Source organism: Amia ocellicauda, chromosome 10 (genome assembly GCF_036373705.1).
Source record: "Amia ocellicauda isolate fAmiCal2 chromosome 10, fAmiCal2.hap1, whole genome shotgun sequence".
NCBI classification, from domain to species: Eukaryota; Metazoa; Chordata; class Actinopteri; order Amiiformes; family Amiidae; genus Amia; species Amia ocellicauda.
The window spans coordinates 25,555,874-25,576,199 of record NC_089859.1 but is presented as its reverse complement, the minus strand read 5'-3'; the positions used below and the strand labels follow the sequence as shown (position 1 = coordinate 25,576,199).

General features: G+C 39.2%; 1 protein-coding gene across 1 annotated transcript in view; it reads right to left on the bottom strand.

Annotated features, from left to right (window-relative positions):
* Positions 1–10,836: 10,836 nt before the first annotated feature.
* LOC136760352 (ubiquitin-conjugating enzyme E2 E2) overlaps positions 10,837–20,326 on the bottom strand; it is a 105,036-nt gene continuing 95,546 nt past the window's right edge. Inside the window, exons 5-6 of the mRNA XM_066715714.1 lie at positions 15,979–16,126; positions 10,837–11,571 (exon numbers count right to left, since the gene is read on the bottom strand). Coding sequence (XP_066571811.1) covers positions 11,474–11,571; positions 15,979–16,126 — 246 coding nt within the window. The 3' untranslated portion in view covers positions 10,837–11,473. The remainder of the gene's footprint in view (positions 11,572–15,978; positions 16,127–20,326) is intronic.

Sequence of the window (20,326 nt, the reverse complement as noted above, 5' to 3'; positions counted from 1 at the left end):
CACCACACCACCATGCCACCCAACCCAGTTCTCTTTCCTGACAATATTCAGTACAGCTTATTTTGACCTGTAAACCTAGAAGTATATAATACTTTCTGTCTCTTGAAAAGCATTACATTTGAGGACAATAGTAAAATAATTAGAGGGAAATAAAATGAATGATCAGTGTTAGAGTTAACAAGTCAGAAATAAAGCATTTATTTGATGCAGATTGCTCTGGTATCATTGCTTTTACACACATCATAAAGAGTCCATTCTGATGGCTTGCTATAGCTATGGTTGATTGTGCAGAAAGCATTTTCAATGAGATCTTGGAAATAGAAACTGTATTGCATGGTTGATTACATCCTAGCTCTCTCTTTTACCAAGTGGTATAATTATACATTTCCAGCTCTGCTTTTCTGTGCTGAGTGAGACCAGGCCTGTCCTGCTGCTGTCCATTTTTAAGTGTCTTGATAGTAGGTCTTCCGAACAGAGACAAAACATGGCCAGTCGGGCCCTGCCTACACACCACCGACCGCTCCATGCACATTGTATTTTTCGTCTTCTCCAGAATGATTCACAACCCTCCGCAGAGCCCCTATTGTTTTACATGGTTTGGAAATAAACAGTCAGGTTTTTCTAGTTCCCCCACTGGACACCAATGTTTTGAGCTACCAGTCCTTTAAAGACTATACAAAATGGAATGGATTTGGAATGCGTTCTGTGGAAACCTTTACAGAAAAATGTGAAAGACCCACAAATGGTCAGAAAGAGTTATTTGTTGTTTGCTTGTTTGCCTTCTTTTTACAAGACAGGTAATGTTTATTAAAATCTGTTCTTGCATCAGGAGGAGAGGTGAAACTCTATGCATTTGGGGTACTGACTAATTATGGGCAGGTTGCTGCTTTATCAGGCCCTGCCTTATGAGTAATATGTTGTAATAATACATTGCCACATGGCAGGAACAGAGGTTATGTCAGTCTAGTCACCAGTGGGCTGGAGGCTGCCCCCAGGTGGGAGCTAAGATAAGACAGAAGGTTGAAGGGGGTAGGACAAAAATCAGAGAGGGACAGTTTGGCTTTGAAGGTTGATGTCAGACAGGAGAGAAGTCCATGAGGTATAACATATTGAAGACAGTAATGTTAAATAAATGGGTATGCTGTATGTCCTACATAATGGTAAAGACAATTATTGAGCTGATAAATGAATGAAGCAGGATAGATTAAGGTGCATTTTGAAAGTGAATCAAGTTTGTGAATGCAATAAGAAGGAACGCCATTATAAACGGAGCTGTAATAATCTCAATGGGAAAGAACCGAAACACCGGTATGGTTGCTATCACCACCATGATTTATAGATTTCTTGATTTAGTTTTGCACTTCCTGCTAGTGGTGTAGAATTGAATATGTAGGAATGGTGGATGACTTCAGCCTTAAATAATGGCTTTGTCTTTCAGTTTGGTTTGCATTGTTTCTGAGCTGTCAAATACTAGAATGAGCTAATTAGTTACTTATTATGAGCAATTTGCAGTGCAGTTTTGAGACAGGCTTCCATTTTTCATGCATTCTCCATTCTGTCTTCTCTTTCAGTGGAAATTGTCTTTTTGGGCCAAGCAAATGTAGATCCACAGGTCCTCAGAACCAGTAAACTTCCAGTTCAGTTAGGAGTCTCTCTCCTCAACAGCTAGAGGTGGCTTGTATACCTTACAATTCCTTATAAGATACATGAACCCCGAGAGGAAAATAAAATTAGAGTTGAACTCCTGAACCTCTTAAGAGTCTCCAGAACTTGGACAGAGCATCTATTATTGTATGATATTTATATTGCTTTTTATTTATTATAATTTTTTGTTTGACTTGAAAAGGAAACAGGAGGGGAAATACTATAATGACATATTTCTTTCGTTGTTTTACTGACGACATGTTTCTTTAAGCAAGAAAAGCGTTAAAGGGGAAAAAAAACCATTGTGTTAATGTGGATTTCCAAGCTGCATTTGAGCATATCCTCTTGTGAAGAGTGCTTAGTTTTGCGAAACCTCACCAGGGCTAATCACAGTATATCCCTGATGCTAAGAGAAGCAGACATTCATTTGCTTAAAAATGGAAGAGCATTCTGTTCTCATTAAGGAGTAGGATAACGCGGCTGCAAAGCTGAGGTGGCAGTCTTGAAAACCAGTTTAATATAAATGACTAACAGGTCTCTCTTCAGGCTTATGCTTTTCCTGCAGTTCTGTTACAAAATATTTTCTGATACACTCATGAAAGAACAAAATTGTATCTCCCTTGACAACTCAGTACTGTCTAACACTGTGGTCGTAATGATTAAGATCACTTAACTTTCTAAAGACCACTCTTACTATGACCCTAATCCTGACTTGCCACTCATTGCCAGCTGTCAAACAACACAGTGAACAGTTTATGTTAATTGATTCATGTCTTTATTGTTTCTATCAACTGTGATGTGATTCTTCCACTGAAAATTGAGCCCAGTATTTGAAGGTGATGAACTCATTATCATGTACGTCTGTTTATATTTGGTCCAGGTTGTTAATTAGCTGTCTGGCCTTGTAAATGCAAGCTGAGGTTGCTAGCTACTGTTGTGGTCTTTCATTTATCTATGTGAGGATTTTTAGGAGATCCGAGCAAAATCAATATATATAGACGAGTGACAAATTAAAGGAAAAACCAACATAAAGTGTCTCAGTGAGGTGTTGGGCCACCATGAGCCGCCAGAACAGCTTTAATGTACCTTGGCACAGATTCTACACATTTCTGGAACTCTACTGGATGGTTGGAGCACCATTCATCCAAAAGAAATTCCCTCATTCTGTGTTTTGATGATGGTGCTGGAGAGCTCTGTCTAACATGTCGGTCCAAAATCTCCCATAGGTATTCAATTGGGTTGAGATCTGGTGACTGCAAAGGCCATAGCATATGATTCACATAATTTTTATACTCATCAAACCATTCAGTGAGCCCTTGTGCCCTGTGGATTTGCAAATAATGGACCCAAACCATGCCAGGAAAATGCCTCCCAGAGCATAACAGAGCCTCTGGACCCCCTCACTGTAGGGGTCAAGCAGTCAGGCCTGTGCCGTTCTCTTGGTGTCCCACACATGCACTCGCCCACTTGTCCAGAACACTAGCCAGTTATGCCCCAATAAAGACTCTTAGATCCTTTCCTCTTGCCATCTTGATCCAAAATCGAGGTCAGCTGGGCTGCTCAGCATTTTTATACAAGCCACAGAGCATGATAGGATGTTAATTGCTTAATTGTATAATGCAGTAAAGCTGTTTGGAGGCATCTGCATTTGTTATGTTCCTCCTCTCATTTATACAGGTTTTTCCTTTAATTTGTCACCCGTCTGTATGTGTGTCTCATTCAATGTACTTTGTCTCAAGTGGATTCCAATAATCCTACATCTTTCTGTTATTGTCCTGAAGCTGTTGGAATAACAACAGTACAGTGCATACTAGTGAGTAATTATAAATTAAGCATTCATTTGCAGACTACACATAGTGTCACTGAAATAGTATTGAATCTCATACATTACATTTTTTGTTGTTGTTGTTTCAATACAATATGATTCTTACCATCTGATGACATGACTAGGAGATTATAGTCCTTTACTCTGGGCAATCCATGCAAGTCTTCAGGCACCCCTGTCAATCACATTATTGCACAAATGGAAACGAGTGCTAATAATTTCCAATCCTTTGCTGCCACTTAATTATGACATTCCCCTGCAAAGAGCTGGAAAATTAGATTCCAGATTGCTTTCCACTCAGGATTTGAAAAGCAGAGACCATGGCAGTCTTTTTGGTTTCAAAACTTGATCTTGGGCCTCCAGAGATGAAGGGTTATTGCATTGCCCCACTGTTGCCACCTATTTCCCACACCATCTGTTGTCCATCTTTGGTTGTGAAGTGGCTACCCAATTTCTTCCTGTAGGCTGATAACCTGACACACAGGAGGGCCATGTGATTAACGTGTTACCTTGATAAGGTCATTCACATTCAATTTAAAAAAAAAACTAATTATCTTACCCACTGTTCTTAATGACGCGAGACAAATTAAATTCCAAACCTCACATAAAACCAGACATACAGTTCATGAAAAATATCAAAGCTGCCAATTTTCATATTCCTAGTGCCTTTCACCCAATTTTGTGTATACCTTAATGGGGGGAATGTCCATCTAATGAAAAGAACCGCTTTGGCTGGCCTTGTACCTTTAGCAGAGCAAGGTGAAGGGTTTTCATTCAACTGTGACTACTTCAGTGAGTGCTGATCCAGAGGGCCTGAATTACCCATATTAACCAAGAGCTGTGAAAATTCAGAAGATTAATTATACGCACCCTCCAGCCATTTACAGAAGTGATACAAACCCTTAATGTTTTATTCAGCCTCTGTTACTCCCATTCACTGGGGCCACTCACCTTTGATGTTACACAGAGCCATAACGGATTGACAATTTTGATTTGCACTCTATTATCTAATATTCAATAGAACATCCTGGCAAGCAGAACAGAAAAAAATACGAACCAGAGTCGCTATACCAGTCATGCATCCATGTTCTGCTCGGTTACACAGGCAGAACAGTGCGACTGTCTCGGTATGTCAGTGTGTGGCATGACATTGACGCACCGATGATCCAAACAGAAATCCAGTACCTCCTCAAGCTGCTACCCTTTGATTGTATAATAATAATGCTGCTTGTGGGTTTACCCATTTAAATACCTTTAAAGATTATTGGAAACAAGTCTGGTAAACAGTTGGGTGCCAAGCTTTATGGCTGGATGCAGAGAGCTCTTTTAAATTGCAAGGATCATTCTAACTCACCGTAGGATTTGAATGCATAGCTTACTTCTAACGTGCATCAGCATTAGTGGGGAATCCAAGCTAGTGTGCAGCCCAAAACAAAAATCAATGTCATCTGTAGGCCTGTGGATAATGAAATCATTGGGATACCTTTGAAACGGATGAAAATGCGACAATCCAATTCTTTCCTTTCTTTGCTGCAGTTTCAACAATTGCCTTTTTGCATGCACACCACACCGCTGGCTTGCTTCCTCTGCTCAATCCTCTCTCCTTTCCTGCTCTTCCCCCTCACCTCCTACTCACTGAGCAGAACCACAATTAGAGTTAATCTCCTCCAGGGACTGCTCTCCTCCCCCCTGTTCTCTCAGCCTCCTCCCCGGCTCTTACCTTGGCTTGCTTCATCTTCCCTTCCCTTCTCTCAGCCCCCTCTCCCCTATCGTATCTACTCCCTCTCTCCGTCTACCCTTTCTGCTCTCTCCCTTCAACACCTCATTGAGTCGTACTCTCGGCTCTCAATAGACTTCTGTTCCCTCCACTTATGTCTCTTCCCTTACACCACTCTTTTTTCCCCCATTCACGGGAAGGGAAAATGAAAGCCTCGACTCCTCCTTGACTGTCCACCCTACTCATCCTCTTGCTTTCAGACCCGTCGGACATCTGACTCTCCGTATCACAAGCCTAACACACGTGCCGTGGATAAGCATTCATTCCAGGTTTGTGTTTCGCTGACTTGTGACGAAATCTGTTGATTCTTTGTACATCAGATAGCAGAGGAAGACAAATGATGGTGTTCTCTGTAATGACATTGAATTCAACCCACATTATAAAATGGGGAGTTTGGGGAAACAAAATTATACTCCTGCAAGCAGAGTATGCGGTAAAAATGTGTTTCCCATGCTGTAGGTTATTTACCAAAGCTAATTTGCGTTACAGAAGCTCACACCCACATTGGATCAGATTCTAGTTATGTGCCTTCAAAGCAGCATGCTTTTTATTACTTGTAAAGTAACTCCTATCATTTTCATGGGTGTCTATGTAAATTGTATAGTTAGACACCTGGAGACAGATCAGTTGCGGTCTATTTCTAATCCATACTAGCAAAGAAGAAGCAAAGAGCAGAAAACCTCGGAGACCCTCGAGGCAGTACAATGTAGAAAGAGTTCTGCGAGGGTTAGCACCTTTGTGAAACTGCCTTTGTAGCTATAAACCCACTGACAGAAATGGAGTAATGCATGAATAAGACTGATTACTGAGTAGAACTAAGGAATTAAAAGGCAATTGTAAAATATTTGAAGAAATATATCCTGCTTTTTTATGAGCTGTGAATTCTGTCTGAATTACAACTACCTTTCTGTGCTATTTTTCTTCAAAGTCTGCTTCCAATAGCTGCCAGCATATTCTCTAAAAGACTGTTTAATGTGCCTTAAAAGGCAGCAGGGACCTTATTGATTTAACTTTTATCTTCCAAATCTCAAGGAGCACACGTGAAATAGAGTAGCGTGGCAGATATGAACATTAGGAAGAGACAGCTTCTTCATGGCTGGATTATCGGCATAAGACATATGCTTACAACACACTATGTCGCCAAAGGTATTAAAGCTAAAGTCGATTTCAATTAAAAAATGTATAGCGCCATGTTCAGTCCCCCTTGGTTGGCTCTGCTCTTTCCTGAAAGGCGAGAGGAAATGATCTCTTGCTGGTGGTGTGGTGAGTTTCAATGCCGTCTCTTCTGGTGTGGTGTGGTCTGAACAGCAGACTGGACCACAGACAGATACATGACCTTGGATTGTAAAAAGTATTGTTCTCACAGCATTGACATGATTGTATGTCTGGACATGATTAATCAAATTGTCTGATTGCTACAGTCAGCTTGGTTCTAATCTGTAGGAGGAATCATGATCACCCCACTGTTTTTATACTATGTGATTATTAATGCATAGTTATTGGAGCAGAGGGTTTTGGGTTCAATCCCAAGCAGGGAAACCCTTGAGAAAGGTACTGTACCTGGATTGCAGTAATAACTGAGCTGTCTAAATGGGCAATTTTATGTTACAAATAATGTGATACATTGTAAACATTGTAAGTTACCCTGGATGAGGGTGTCTGCTAAGAAAGAAAATAATTAGCAATTTATTAACAGTGAATTTATATTATGTCTAGCAAACTTCATAGACAATCTCTGGTACCTTTCTCATAGATTACTAAACAGAGATCTTGATTATATTTTTCATTTTACAAAATATTAGTTCTCAAAAATGTGCATAAAACTAAAAATATTAAATGTATTTTACAAAGGAATTCTCTGTGTAATAGAAAGCTGCAGGTACTGAGAGGAATTTTCATATATAGTACACAGACGTCCACATTTCCTCAGTGATAACAATATCAGTGGGAATTAAAGCACTTTGCATTGAAAAGATAGCAGGCCGAGCAACCTCTCGTCCATGACTGCCGATAAAAGTGCGTAATCTGCCCGTGCGAAATCGTTTTTATCACTGATAGCATTTGAATAGTTTTTTTTTTTTAATCCAGTAATCATCCTCTTGAAAGCAAAAATAAAATGAAATGATTAATAGAACTTTGAACCTCTTTTTTCCCCATAATTGCCTGTGTTTAAAAAATCGAAATGCAATGTGCATTAATTCTGAACTGTAGATGCAAATATTAAGTTAGAAAGAATCAAAGTATTATACATAATGGATTAATTACATAAGTGTTAGGAATACGACTACCACAAAATAATGTAAATTGCCAGCTGCTTTGTTCGTGGATGCACTCGCTATAAACATGATGAACTAGAAAACTAATCTGGAAGCAAATAACTTTGTGTCTGCAATGTAATGCATCTTATAAAACAAATTGCTGTAGACACAGTGAGGAGTACACATACTAGAGAGAAAAATAATTGTAGATTAAGATTACTTCCCTTTCATTGTTCTGTTATCAATTATTGTATTGTCAGCCCAAGGAAGAGTTACATCTGGGACATTGTGATAAATAACTCTCCATTACTTCAGAAATTCAAAAGATTAACATCGCTTTCACAGTGTCTAATTGTTTGCAACATGTTAGAATTGTTTATTTGTAATGTTGGACACACTACATGATTGCAAGCCAAAATGCAGATAACATGCAATTATGTTTATACATATAGTGATATGTCACAGCATACATTTTAATCCTACAACACGTCTCTTGTAATATTAAAAACACAGGGCACAAGGTTACACTCTGAGGGAAGTTCAAAAGATCAGTGTCTAATTAATTAAGAATATAAATCTAGCTATTATCTGTCAAAGGCACAATTATGGATTCCAAACATGTCTTTTGAAGTGTTTATCCTCAACTGTTCATCCTTATGCAAAATACTTGACTCAGGTTGAACATTCGTAACTCAGAAGGAATGTTTCCAGCAATTAGTCTGAAATCTAAAGAGTATTCTGCCACTCAGAGCTGCACAGCTATGGCAGGTTCCCGTCTCTTTATCTGCTATTTTGTCCAACTGGGAAACCCCTCTCATTGCTTATACATTTCAGATGAGCCTTGAGAATTTCAGAAGTAGGTCACTTTCTGTCATCTGTGAAAAATCCATTGTGTCGGAATTTGTTTGGCTTTATTATTTCGTTTTTGCAACACATAATTTAATATTAATTCACCAATACGGCATTCGGGCCTGTTGTGTAATGCCCAAGGTGTTTTAAGAAAACAAAAGGTCATGCAATGAAAATAGTCTTGATGTCTGAATTAAATGTGTGTAGAAAATAGAACCCATACTGGGAAACTCTCTCCTCTGTTGCTTACATTTTATTCCTTATTTCCTTTAGATACTTCACAGAAACTAGTCACATCTTGTCATGAGAATAATTACCTATATTTGGTCTAGACTGGTCATATATATATATATATATATATAAAAATACTCAAACCAATCAACTGCACTCAAGCAGCCAAGGTTATCCCCAGCAGAAGTCTGCGATAGTATTATCATTCTCAGGTGTTTGTGTGCTTTTTCTATTAGAGAGCCTCTCCAAAGCAGGTTAGGGTACAAAATCTCTTTACAAATGGCCTTGCAAGGCATGCAATTTGTCATTTCAAACACTAATGATTATTAGGTGTGTTTTTCTTCAACTTTAAATGGGAATGTATTGATGTCTCGCTACTCAGTATGTTTGACACCACTCCCTGGAGGCCTCGTTGAAAAAAGCAATTTTATGAACAAGCACAGAGAAGGGTGCTGTCTCGAGCAATTAAGATGCCGTGATCACCGCGAAGCTCTCCGGATTAAAGGTACTGCCGTTTAGGGGAATACAACAGTAAAATCCAAATCCCAGCAACAAAAATGGAAAGGAAATACACATTACAATATAGGATGCTAAATACATATAAATGACTTTACAATGCAACACAATGGATTCAGTTTATTGTAGAAATGGTCACAAATTCCTTTCTTAATGGTTGCTTATCAGCAAGTGTTACTTGTGTTTCCGTTTCCTTTTTTCATTTTGGATATGGGAGTTATTCCAATTCTGGAACTAGTTTAATCATCAAAAATATTTAAACACATTTTACTGTTCGCATTTACTTGTGGAAAATGTATTTACTCCTCCCAGGTATAATTCTTAGTCTTCCAATGAAAACTTTTTTTTTTTTTTTTTTTTAATTGGTCCAAAAACAAAATCTGAACAATCTATTCTGAGGGTAAATTATACTGATTATATTGATTAAAAGGGGTTTAGAGATCCCAAAAGTAGCAGTGCATTCAATAAATCCTGTTACTTAAGAGATGTATGGTATTTTAAATTATGGTAACACCACAATGTTTGATTTACAGCAAACATGTCCCTGCATGCTGACATTTTTCCCTCTCAAATTTCCTGACCGCATCAGATAAGATACAGTGCGCTGTCAATATTACATTTCAGCTTAGTTATCAAGTATGGAACTCCTTGACACTTCTGCGACTTGTTCTACTTTCTCCCCTGCAGGGTTTCTCAGTGTCTTTCAGTTTCACTCAAGAAACCCTCCAACTCAGGAGACGATGACCTGACAGGGTTTTTTTGTTTTTCGTTTTACAGTGAAACAACTGAACTACAGGCAGAAATGTATGGAAGCATAATATGAGCAACTGAGATGTGTTTGCTAAAAACAATCCATATTAGTCTGGTCCATATAACTGCAATTTAAACAGGACATAGACAGCACTTTGCAACTGCTTTTGCTAACATAAACAAAAGACATATATCTGAGGCGATTCAGAAGGTTTATTTATGTCCGAGACCGTGACAATTTACATAAATAGGATGTTTTTAAAGACCTTTAGCTTAAGCGAACAAATTCCTTGAATTACTTTGAAATTGACTCCAGTTCTTGTTCCGTGATAGTAATTGAGTTTTAAATGATGCTTTCCATGATCTATGATGTATCCGTTTGCACCTTTAAATTACATAACTACTTCCAGACAATAAGGAAAGCGATCGTGTGCTGAAGGAGAGCAGTTTGGCATTTGCTTTTCATGTGTGTGTGTGTTTCAGTGTAAAAAAAACACAGGATAGGAAATTAGCAAAGGGGTTGCAGAGTCGTGTCAATGTCTGCCACAGAACAGGAAAGTTATATTTGCCGTGTGACCCACTTTACAGTCAGTAATGTCCTGCTGTCCACAGGGCCTGGGGGAGGTTTCGTCAAGGACCCTGGGATCTGCACCCCAGCTGTTGTCCTGCGGGGCCTGTGGAGTCTCCAGTGCTGGCTGAACCCCCCCCACCATCCACGCTATGTGTGACCTTTAGATAAGCACACACACAGCAGCCAGCAGAAACCGAGCATTGTAGTAATAACACATTTTTTGTGTGTGGTTAAAAAGGAAATGACTGGAGGAAGTGGTGAGATTATGCTGTCAGACTCAAAAGTGAGTAACATTTAAACGTTCAATTCATTTACAAAATTGCAGCAGGGGTAAAATCTGTGCGTGTGCAAGAGTTTCCACTGCAGACGGGAATTTGAAAAAGAAAAAGGACGATAAACATAACCTGTAGAGGTGTATTTTCAGCCACAGTGTTTAATTGAGTGCTTTAATAATAATGCAAGTGTACAACAAACTGATCCACAGTCAAAAGTGGCAGGTAGCTAGGAAATTTACAATTACTATTTTTTTTTTATGCAGATCTTCAAATACATATTTCTGTAGTCTGCATCAACAGCCTCTTAAAAAACAAACAAACAAAACAAAAAAAATAAAATAATAATAATATCAAAAGGCAGAGCATAAACAGTTTGTTTGATGCCACGGTTGCTGAAATTAATACAAATCTCCATCCTGTTTACATGCACCCACCATTAATGACTTCAGTACAAAAACGTAATCCTAAACACTACATTAAAGTAGAAACAAGATATATTCTGCATTTGTTCCTGGGGCCACTTAAAAAGGGAGATAACACACATATACATAGCTGGGTAATAATAAAGCTTTTTTTCTATAACAGTTCCAACATTCACTTAATTGGAAAATAACATCCCAATCTACTCTTTGTATAAAAAAAGAAGCTTTCAAGTCAGCAAGGAACAAAGGACAGTTCTTTTCACAAAAAGGTAAACAAAAGGTACAAGGGAGGGGAGGGTCTATGGTTGCACTTAGTGAATGTGCTTTGACAGGTCGGGGGGTCCGGACAGGGCTCTTATGTGGCATATCTCTTGGTCCACTGTTTGGCTATTCTGTCATGCTCAGCTCTGTTGGTCAGATACTGTGTAGCGATGCTTCCGACCAGGGGATCAGCTGTAAGAGAAAGGAGAGAAAAAAAGAAGAACAAAATTAGCTGCTTGTCTGGTCCCTATGGAATACTGGACCATGACTTCAGTTAAATGACTGTAAGAAAATGAAAACGGCTTTTCTTCAACAGATGGCTAGGCTTCTTCACTGTGCAGTACAATTGTCTATTAAAATAGTACTGATAGGCTGGGTTTGATAGTTGTAGAACTGTTATTAGCATCCGGGATTTACTTTTGTTCTTTTTTCGAACACAAATGATACTACTCATGATTTGTTTTCTTTCTTAAATAACATTTTTGGTTGTACTAATGGCCATCGTTTAATGAAGCAAGACTGAATACCAACACATCCAGGGGGTTGATCAAATCAAACGCCTCATTAAACATTATCACATTAGGGTAACAGGCACATTTACTTTAATGCATCCCCCAGTGTATGTTGTCCAGACAGAGCTTTGTTTTTAATTCTTTTAGATTATTACAAAGTTGTCCGTGTGATCGTGTTCCGCCTAAATAGACCAAGAAACCACTTTTTCACAGCATCAAGAGAGCCTTTGAGAAAGCAGGGGCCTTGTCCTATCCATTTACATAGATGAACTCATAGTGCATGAGGCATCTCAGCATTAATCTGTCACCTAGAACGGACGAAAGAGAAAAACAAGGTCTGCGCTAAATGCTCATTTTGAATAATGTGGTAAAGGAAAAAAAAAAAAAAAACACCCAAAACCTAGGCCATTACATCAGGGGTGTCGGACTCCATTTCTGGGGGGGCGCAGTGTCTGCTTTTTTTGTTGCAACAGAAGCTCACAATTACTTCATTAATGTCATGATTTACTCAGGTAGGCTTATCTAAAACGTATCTTTTTTTTTTTTAATTGCCAATACCTTACAATATGTTGATGACTCAAAACACTGAACCCATAAAACACTTAGAGTCTGAAGAGAAGTGTGAAATTAATTCAGTGAATTGTTTAAGTAGACCAATTAAAAAGCCAAGAGCCAGCAGACACTGCGGCCCTCCAGCACTGGAGTCTGACACCCCTGCTGTACATTAAAAGCTGAAACAAAACCCAAAAAAAAGAACGGACTGGAAAAGGAAGGAAACACTATATAAGTCTTACCATGAATAGTATATTACAGAGTTAGAAAGCAGTCAAACTGGGCATTAAAAGAGGAACACATCTGATCAGAGAACAAGGTCACTGTGCTGAAACCTTCACCAGGAGAAACTGAGGTGAGATCTATGCCCGGGTGGCATGTCAATGCCCATGTTCAGCAAGCAACCGCCTCCGTGCCACTGAAGTATAGCATGCAAATCCTCAGGCTGCCTGGAGCTAGAGATTCCCGGCTCGCTGACAGACACTCAGCGCCCAGCACTGAGCGATACTGGGGGGGGTGGTGATGGAGAATATCAATGCACTGCACTGTGTGGGTTTTGTCCCTTGTCAATAAACTGGCTTTATAGAGCTATTACTGGCTCAATATATGCACTGGTACAATAAAGCCAACTATTTGAGGTTGTGCAAAATCCATTATAATAAGTGGCCGTTAGATTAAAAGCCTCCTCTTCCTTTCGTGAGTAAGGCTAAATGAAGACGATGACAAGAAGAGCAGAGCTATAAAAACACATCTGCGTTGGGGGGTGGAAGCCGAGCTAGCTGGGGTTTGATCGGTAGTCATGCGTAATTAGTATCTCCAAGGCACTGGAACTGAGAATCCAACCCACAAATAGGCCATCCGGGGAAATCAATTTGTCTTGTGTTACCCTGCACATCTTTCTCCTGTATTCATCTGAGAGGAGAGCCTGGGTTTGATGTGTATCATCAGAAAAAAGATTAAAACCCCTAGCATACTGGGAAGCCGTTAGACACCAAATGGAAACAACAGAATAATAACTGCACACATTGTTTCACATTTTCAAAAACCCACAGCTCCTCCATCATGCAGTTGTTGTTAAGGGTTAATTAAGCATTGTAAGTAGCAGTGCAATGCGTTCAAGATGTGCTTCATGGTTTTTAAATACACCCTTTCCTGGAAATCACATATCATTTACAATGTTATTGTTTTGGAATTATGGCAAGTTACGTAAAGTGTTATGATTCCCTTAAAGGAAATCTGTGCCGTTCACTGAGACAGGCAGTAAAATGTGTCATGGTTTATGTCTCTGCTGAAATAATAAAAATGTTCCCAGTAAGAGATAATGGTTGCTATTGGCCTCTGAGGTAAGGTGACAGCACTGTGGGGATAGTGTGGAAAAAAGGTTTTAATGGTAAATTATTCATATGTACTCTGGGCTGTGGATGCTAAAGAAAATAAGCACCACAGGAGCTCCACGTTTAGTGTGAACAAATTTACAGATCGTTTATTAAAGGATCATTGATCATTTATTAAAAGTTGGGCGGAAAGGAAAAGCCCTTTACATAGCACAGTGGCAATAAAATGATATCTGAGCCGAGTACTGATAAATGCACACTGATAAACACAACATCCTTTTCTCAAATAATGTAGCGGTGCAGTATCCGTGGTTACTTCCAAATTAATGCTGCGATTTAAATCTGACAAAACAAAGCCGCCGCGGCAATGGAAGGGCTATTAGCAATTATTACAGGCCATTTCTGGTATAAAAACCAAGGCTCCCTATGCATAGGTTGTGCAAATGAAGGAGTGCGGCTCGGACAGGCTCCGGTGTGAGGGTGGTGTGGGGCGCTGTAATAAATGCCTCAGAGGGTTAATTAACTGTCATTCTGCTCACCGCTCTTTCACTGCTTCCTAATGAGGATTCCCATGAATCTCCAGCTTCAGGGTGACTGAGCAGGCTAAGCTCTTTACAGATATTTACATACAAGGCCTAAAGCCGTCATCCCACTCACATTAAATTAATTAAATGCACTGAGAAGAATTTTGATTTTATAGGTGGAATACAAAAAAAAAAACATACCCCAAATAAAAAAAATAAACATAAAAAAGTATGAAAAAACTCTGAAGCACTGTTATGTTTAGTCAGCATTTGTTTACTTTTAGTCACAGGCTCTCAAGTTGATTCAGGTGTTACATCATCACTTTTTGATGTTGAATCTAATGGTCGATTCGGAATTTGATACCAGAGAAAAATGCCTGTTTACAAAAATGTCAGCACAATTTTTGCCAACTAAGACATCACCTTAATCGCAATCTGGACTATATTGTCTGGGTTTTAGAAAACTGGACAGTGAGAAAGACTCCCTGAGATTCACACATTGTCCCTTTACACCAGTGAAAATGGTGTGGTGACTAACGTCAACCAAATGCAGACTAAATTAACGCTGCTCTGAGGGCTAAATGTGCTGAAGTATATATTGAGCGACATTTGTACACTCCCTGAGAGACACAACACATGACTCAGTTGCCTCTTATGAACCACTGTGTACTTATAAAATAAAGTACTGTCAAATACAACTGTGAAAACCAAGTCTCTTGGTGGATGTGGTGTAAATCACGAATCTTCCACCTCTCTGTCATCAGAGACAAATAAGGCCCATGTAGAGCTCAGTTAATTTATTATTAAAATACAACTTTTTAACTGGAGAAGTGAATTGTCAGTGACAGACTTTTCTAGTGTATTTGGAGAGCTATGTAGCCTTAAACGGTCCAAAACATACAATTGTTTTTCTTTGGCAACCTAATGTTTTATTAGTAAATTGTTTTAATATGTCTGAAAATGTAATTTCCCTATCAAGTGTTTTATGTCTACACTGATTAAAATCTGATTTTAACATAATGCAATCTAAACCATTTGATCTATTTCCACAGTTGTTTAAAATAAGAATCAGCATATTAACTTTGTGCACTGTATTACACTTGTATTATAACATTATTCAGTCCTGTGTAGCCAATACATATGAAATTTGTAAGTAATCTAATTCCATTAAATACACAATACCTCATGCCAAAGGAAAGGTAGTGGTAAAAGAACGTTTGTCAAACTTGCTGACCCAGATCAATATGATTGACTATTGGGAGACTGCTAACTGACCAGGATTGACCAGAAGGTGAAAGTTCATCCAGTTCTTCAAACATCTGGAAGCCCCCAGCCACCTACACTGCAAAACCGTACACACCGGATGTAACGTTCATGATATATATAGATCAGGGAACTGAGAGAAACTGGCTGCTCCAAAACACAACCAATCAGAAAATATATAAAGGAAACATTTTTTCTCTCTCCATACACTGTACAAGATGATAAAACAAATTCATCTCTTTCATTTTGAGTATATATGTTAACATCACAGGGACTCACTTCACAGCTCTTTAATAGAGTCGGTTTCTGCCAGGAGATATCTGCGCAATCTTTGCTGCTGCACGTTGGCCATTAATTGCAGTCACTTGTCATCTGTCATCGTGCTAGTAGGCATTAGAGGAGAGGTTTCCTTACCAGGATTACAGTCTGTGAGGAGGGAGCAGATGGACAGCAGGACCTTGGAGATGGTTAGCGCTGGGCTCCAGTTGTCCTTTAGGATATCTAGGCAGATCACCCCCTGGCTGTTGATGTTACAGTGATAGATTCTCGTCCGGAAGGTCACCTGTGAGGTAAGAGTCACCCGTTTATTTAAAAATATGATTTATCCTTTCATATCAACAATGCACATGTGATTAATATAAGAAAGAAAAGTAAGATTTGTGGTATGAATCTCAACAGCAAATGTACTGTAAATGTGGTATTTTTCTTCACATTAATTTAAAGTATTTGTTCAGACAGGATTAATACTGTGGCCAGAATCTATAGTCGTCCGCACCCCCCCTCCATCTACCCCAGTACATCGTCACAGGCCTTATTAGTCTTGTCACCATAAAACAGCACCTTGCAATAAACACGTTTGTCTGAGCCGACATGGAAGGCAAATGCTTTTCTGTACATGGGGAGATATGCAGTTTCACTATTGGGAAAACCTTTACTTAATCGCTGTTTAAGGGCATTTGGCAGGTTTTGAATCTACATACTTAATGTATATCAGAAGCATCTGCTGTTTACAGGCCCTTCTGCTCAGTGCAAGAGATATGTGGCTCCAGGGTGCAGAAGGGATGCTGTAGATGGTAAGTATGTAAAACAAGACAAACCACTGAATTCCGGCATGGATGTGTTTTCATGAAATACTAAACATGGGAGGCAGCGATCACTCGGCATTAGAGATTAAATCACAACAACCACAGCAACCACAACAACAACAGAAAGAATAAGGTTTTATTGTTTTGCTTCTGACAAACATTATTTCCACTCTGTAAAAAACAAAACAACAAGGAAAATAAATCCTGGGAAAGCTTGATTAGTTTCAGTCCGTTTTCAAAACTGAAACCCAGACTCCTCATGTTTTAATCAGCAATATCGTCTTTTGTTTTGTTGTATGCGCTCTGTGTTCTGTATAACACTTAAAAGCATCACTTTCGGGTAAATAAACGTCTAGATTCTGTCTGGAAACTTCAGTTTTCATTAAATGGAATACACAGCATATGAAACCATTGTAACGTACTGCACACAGTCCATATAATTCCCATTTCCACAAGCGATGCAACACAAAGAGGTTAACATAGTTTTTAATTAAACAGTGAAAATCACAGAATTTTTAATCAAGGGGGAAAAACATAAAATTAAAAAAATGCACCAGTAAGGCAATTGTTCAATTTTGGGCTCCATTATTTTCTCCATATTAAAAACCATTCATGCGGTCTGAAAACCAATTCAAAGTAGTACAACCACATTCATTCCAAAGGATCTTGGGTCTTGACCAGAGGAGATTGTGAGACGATGTTTTTTAGCATCTCCAAAGCGCCAAAATAGTCAGTCCAAAAACAGTCCAGATATGAAACTGTGAAAATGAATAGATGAATTCAGAACTGGAACCCCTGTACCAACTACATTTAAAGGGCTTATATGAGCTTCTGGATGAAATATTAAACATTATTACCTTGTTATTAAGGATCCCTGCTTGTTTTAATGCACCCTGAGGTTTTAAACCAAGAGCCTTACATTTTGTTACAGACTACATCATACGAGAACATCTATAAAAACATGCAAACAAATCTAGTGGATCCTTCCAATCCCTTCAGTTGGTCAACACAATGGTAACTCCTCATTTATTTATTTGTTTAGATGAAAAAAATACTGCATACACTTACATTCAATTTGCTAAACTAAAGAATTGAATTGAAGGGACTGACACTGCCTACAGGCCGGGCAGCCCTGGTCTATGATATGCTGTGCGATATCCTGTACGCAATTCCTGGTTTACAAAACACAAAAATGCAAACCAGTTTAATGTGTTTTGATCTGAAATGTAATTTGCAAAGGAAAAGGATAAAAAAAAACAGGGCATGCCCAGGGGACACCGCACAGAGATGCTGCTCGAGCACATTCAAAACACAGTACCAGGAAATATGTTCTCCAGCCCACAGTGCATGTGACCTTTTATGTGGCAGAAACATCGAGATGCACCGGGGAGGAATTCCATCCAAATTCCAGCATGGCGATGAGAAGCTGAACGTTAATGCCACACTTCCCAAGCCGCGCCCTCTCCTCTTGATGTCTAATCCGGCTGCCGTAGCTCTGGAGGCAGGTGGCGAGGTTTGAGCCCTGGGAAGAGGAGCTCCGGGCCTTGGGAGTGTGCTGCACTGCTCTGCTACATACGGGCCAGGCAAAACAGATCATGTCACTCGTGAGATTAATTGTTTAGCTGCACTGGCAGGTGTTTTGCATGGAAAACCAAGGGCTCCTTCTGAAACCAAGCACTTTCCCAGCAGACTGGAGACCCACTGTGATGCAAATGCACAAAACTAAAGGAAAACTGCAACAAATGCATGGAAGGTTAATGCTGTGAACCACTCATCATTCATGTAATTCATTAGTGTTTATGTGGTCCCACATGTAGCCATTTTCTTTACTCCTTCCAAGGCTGCTGTTTTACATGGAGGATTTTCACAGCCTGAATGAATGATTACATCATTTTTGTTAAGTAGAATAAAATAAGTAAAAGGTTGGATTTTTCACCCAATTATTAAGACACTATTTAGTCACCTGGAGCAGCTTTGACAGAATCTTAAGTGTCTCCTTGACAGTATTATTACAATGATTTTTACTTCATTATTAAAAGGCATGGGATATATTGCACTCCAGGTGAAATCCCAATTGCAAAAATGTCTGCACTGCACACATCCTACAGGGGGAGTCAAATCCCTGTGTGTTCTCCATCCAAATCAAAGGATTGAAGATCACAGGAAATACAACAATGCATCAGAAGAAGAAGATAAACAGGGGAACTTTTAAATGAGCAGGGAGGCTTTGGAGATGTTAGGATTGGGCTAATGTCTGACACAGGGCAGCTGTTCTCCGTGAGTCTGGGATTGGCTAGAGATCGCCTGGATATGAAGCCGAATTAGCAAAGGGAAACTGGTGAAAGCTGTTAAACTTCTCAGCAAACACAATCCGGAGCTAAGCAAATGTTTGACGAAGTCACCAAGAACGCAGGTACAATAAAACCAAGAGCACCCAGAGGCCCCCCAGGCCCTGTTTCCCAATGCGAAAGGAATAACCCAGCAGTCATTTCAGGTTTTGCAGACTGCAGGCACTTATAGAGACAGGTTCTTAGGCCTCGTTTTGAATTAATTTGCATATGCAGACCTGTGATGCGAAAATATGATTAAATAGGCTACTTCTCTGCTTCTCCATTTGTAAGAGCCTGCATCTCATGAGACTAGACACAACATTCAAAACTGCAGCGCCATGGGAATTGTGTTTGCTTCCCCAGCAGGGGTTAAGATTTCGATTTTGAATGTGGCACAGGGTCAGGGTTAAAATCAGTTTAAGGGTTCGGGTTATGCTGAGGGATTGGCTTACACGATATTTGATTTAGAGTTGTTGGCTATGGCTTAAATAGGCAAGGAGGTAGAATTTACGGATTAAATAAGTACAGACTAAATTGGCAATTTATCTTTTGAAGTACTGCAAAAATCTGTAATATTACTGAGCAGTCTATTTGGTCCGGGCGTATAATGCTTCTTCTGGAAAATTCATACTTCCTCATGTATATCTGTACACAAAATGCCACGACCAAGAATAGAATCAGTGTGTTTATCAGATTTTTATACCAAGATCATATAGAATGTGCATTTTCTACGACTCCGACACCAGTTATATCTACAGCAGAAAAGGTTAACCACTTCTCATAAGCGAAGCTTTAAAAAAATACAGCAGGAAAGATGAAAATGTCTAGGGAAAGTTTTACAGTGCCTAAAATACAGAACCAAATGAACCACAGCTGTGTGAGCCCACAGGAGCTTCAGTTTATCTGTGTTTATTATGAACCATTTCCTTCATGCAAGTGATCTCTGATGTCACTCCGTCACACAGCTGTAGAGGAAGTTGTTGCCTGCTTAAGTCTAGTACTGCCATTACTGACAGGTATATAAGAACTCTCAATCTTCTCTGTTTATTTAACTTACACTTGATTTAAAGACTGATAAAAAAGACTGACACTTCAATGAATTTTAAATACAGGTTTTGTTCCACGTAGGAGCCTCTTTGGAACAACACGTTTAAGAGTGTAAGTCCTTGGCATAGAAGACATGCTGAGGTATGTCATTAATGAATAAAATCAGCACATGAACACACATCTGAGTTCATTCACCTAAAAGAAGAGCATTATTCTCCAACTAAAGCACTGGCTCATGTTGTAGAAGTCAGCTTCTTCACATTCCTGACACTTAAGGCTGACGGACTTTGCCGAAACCTG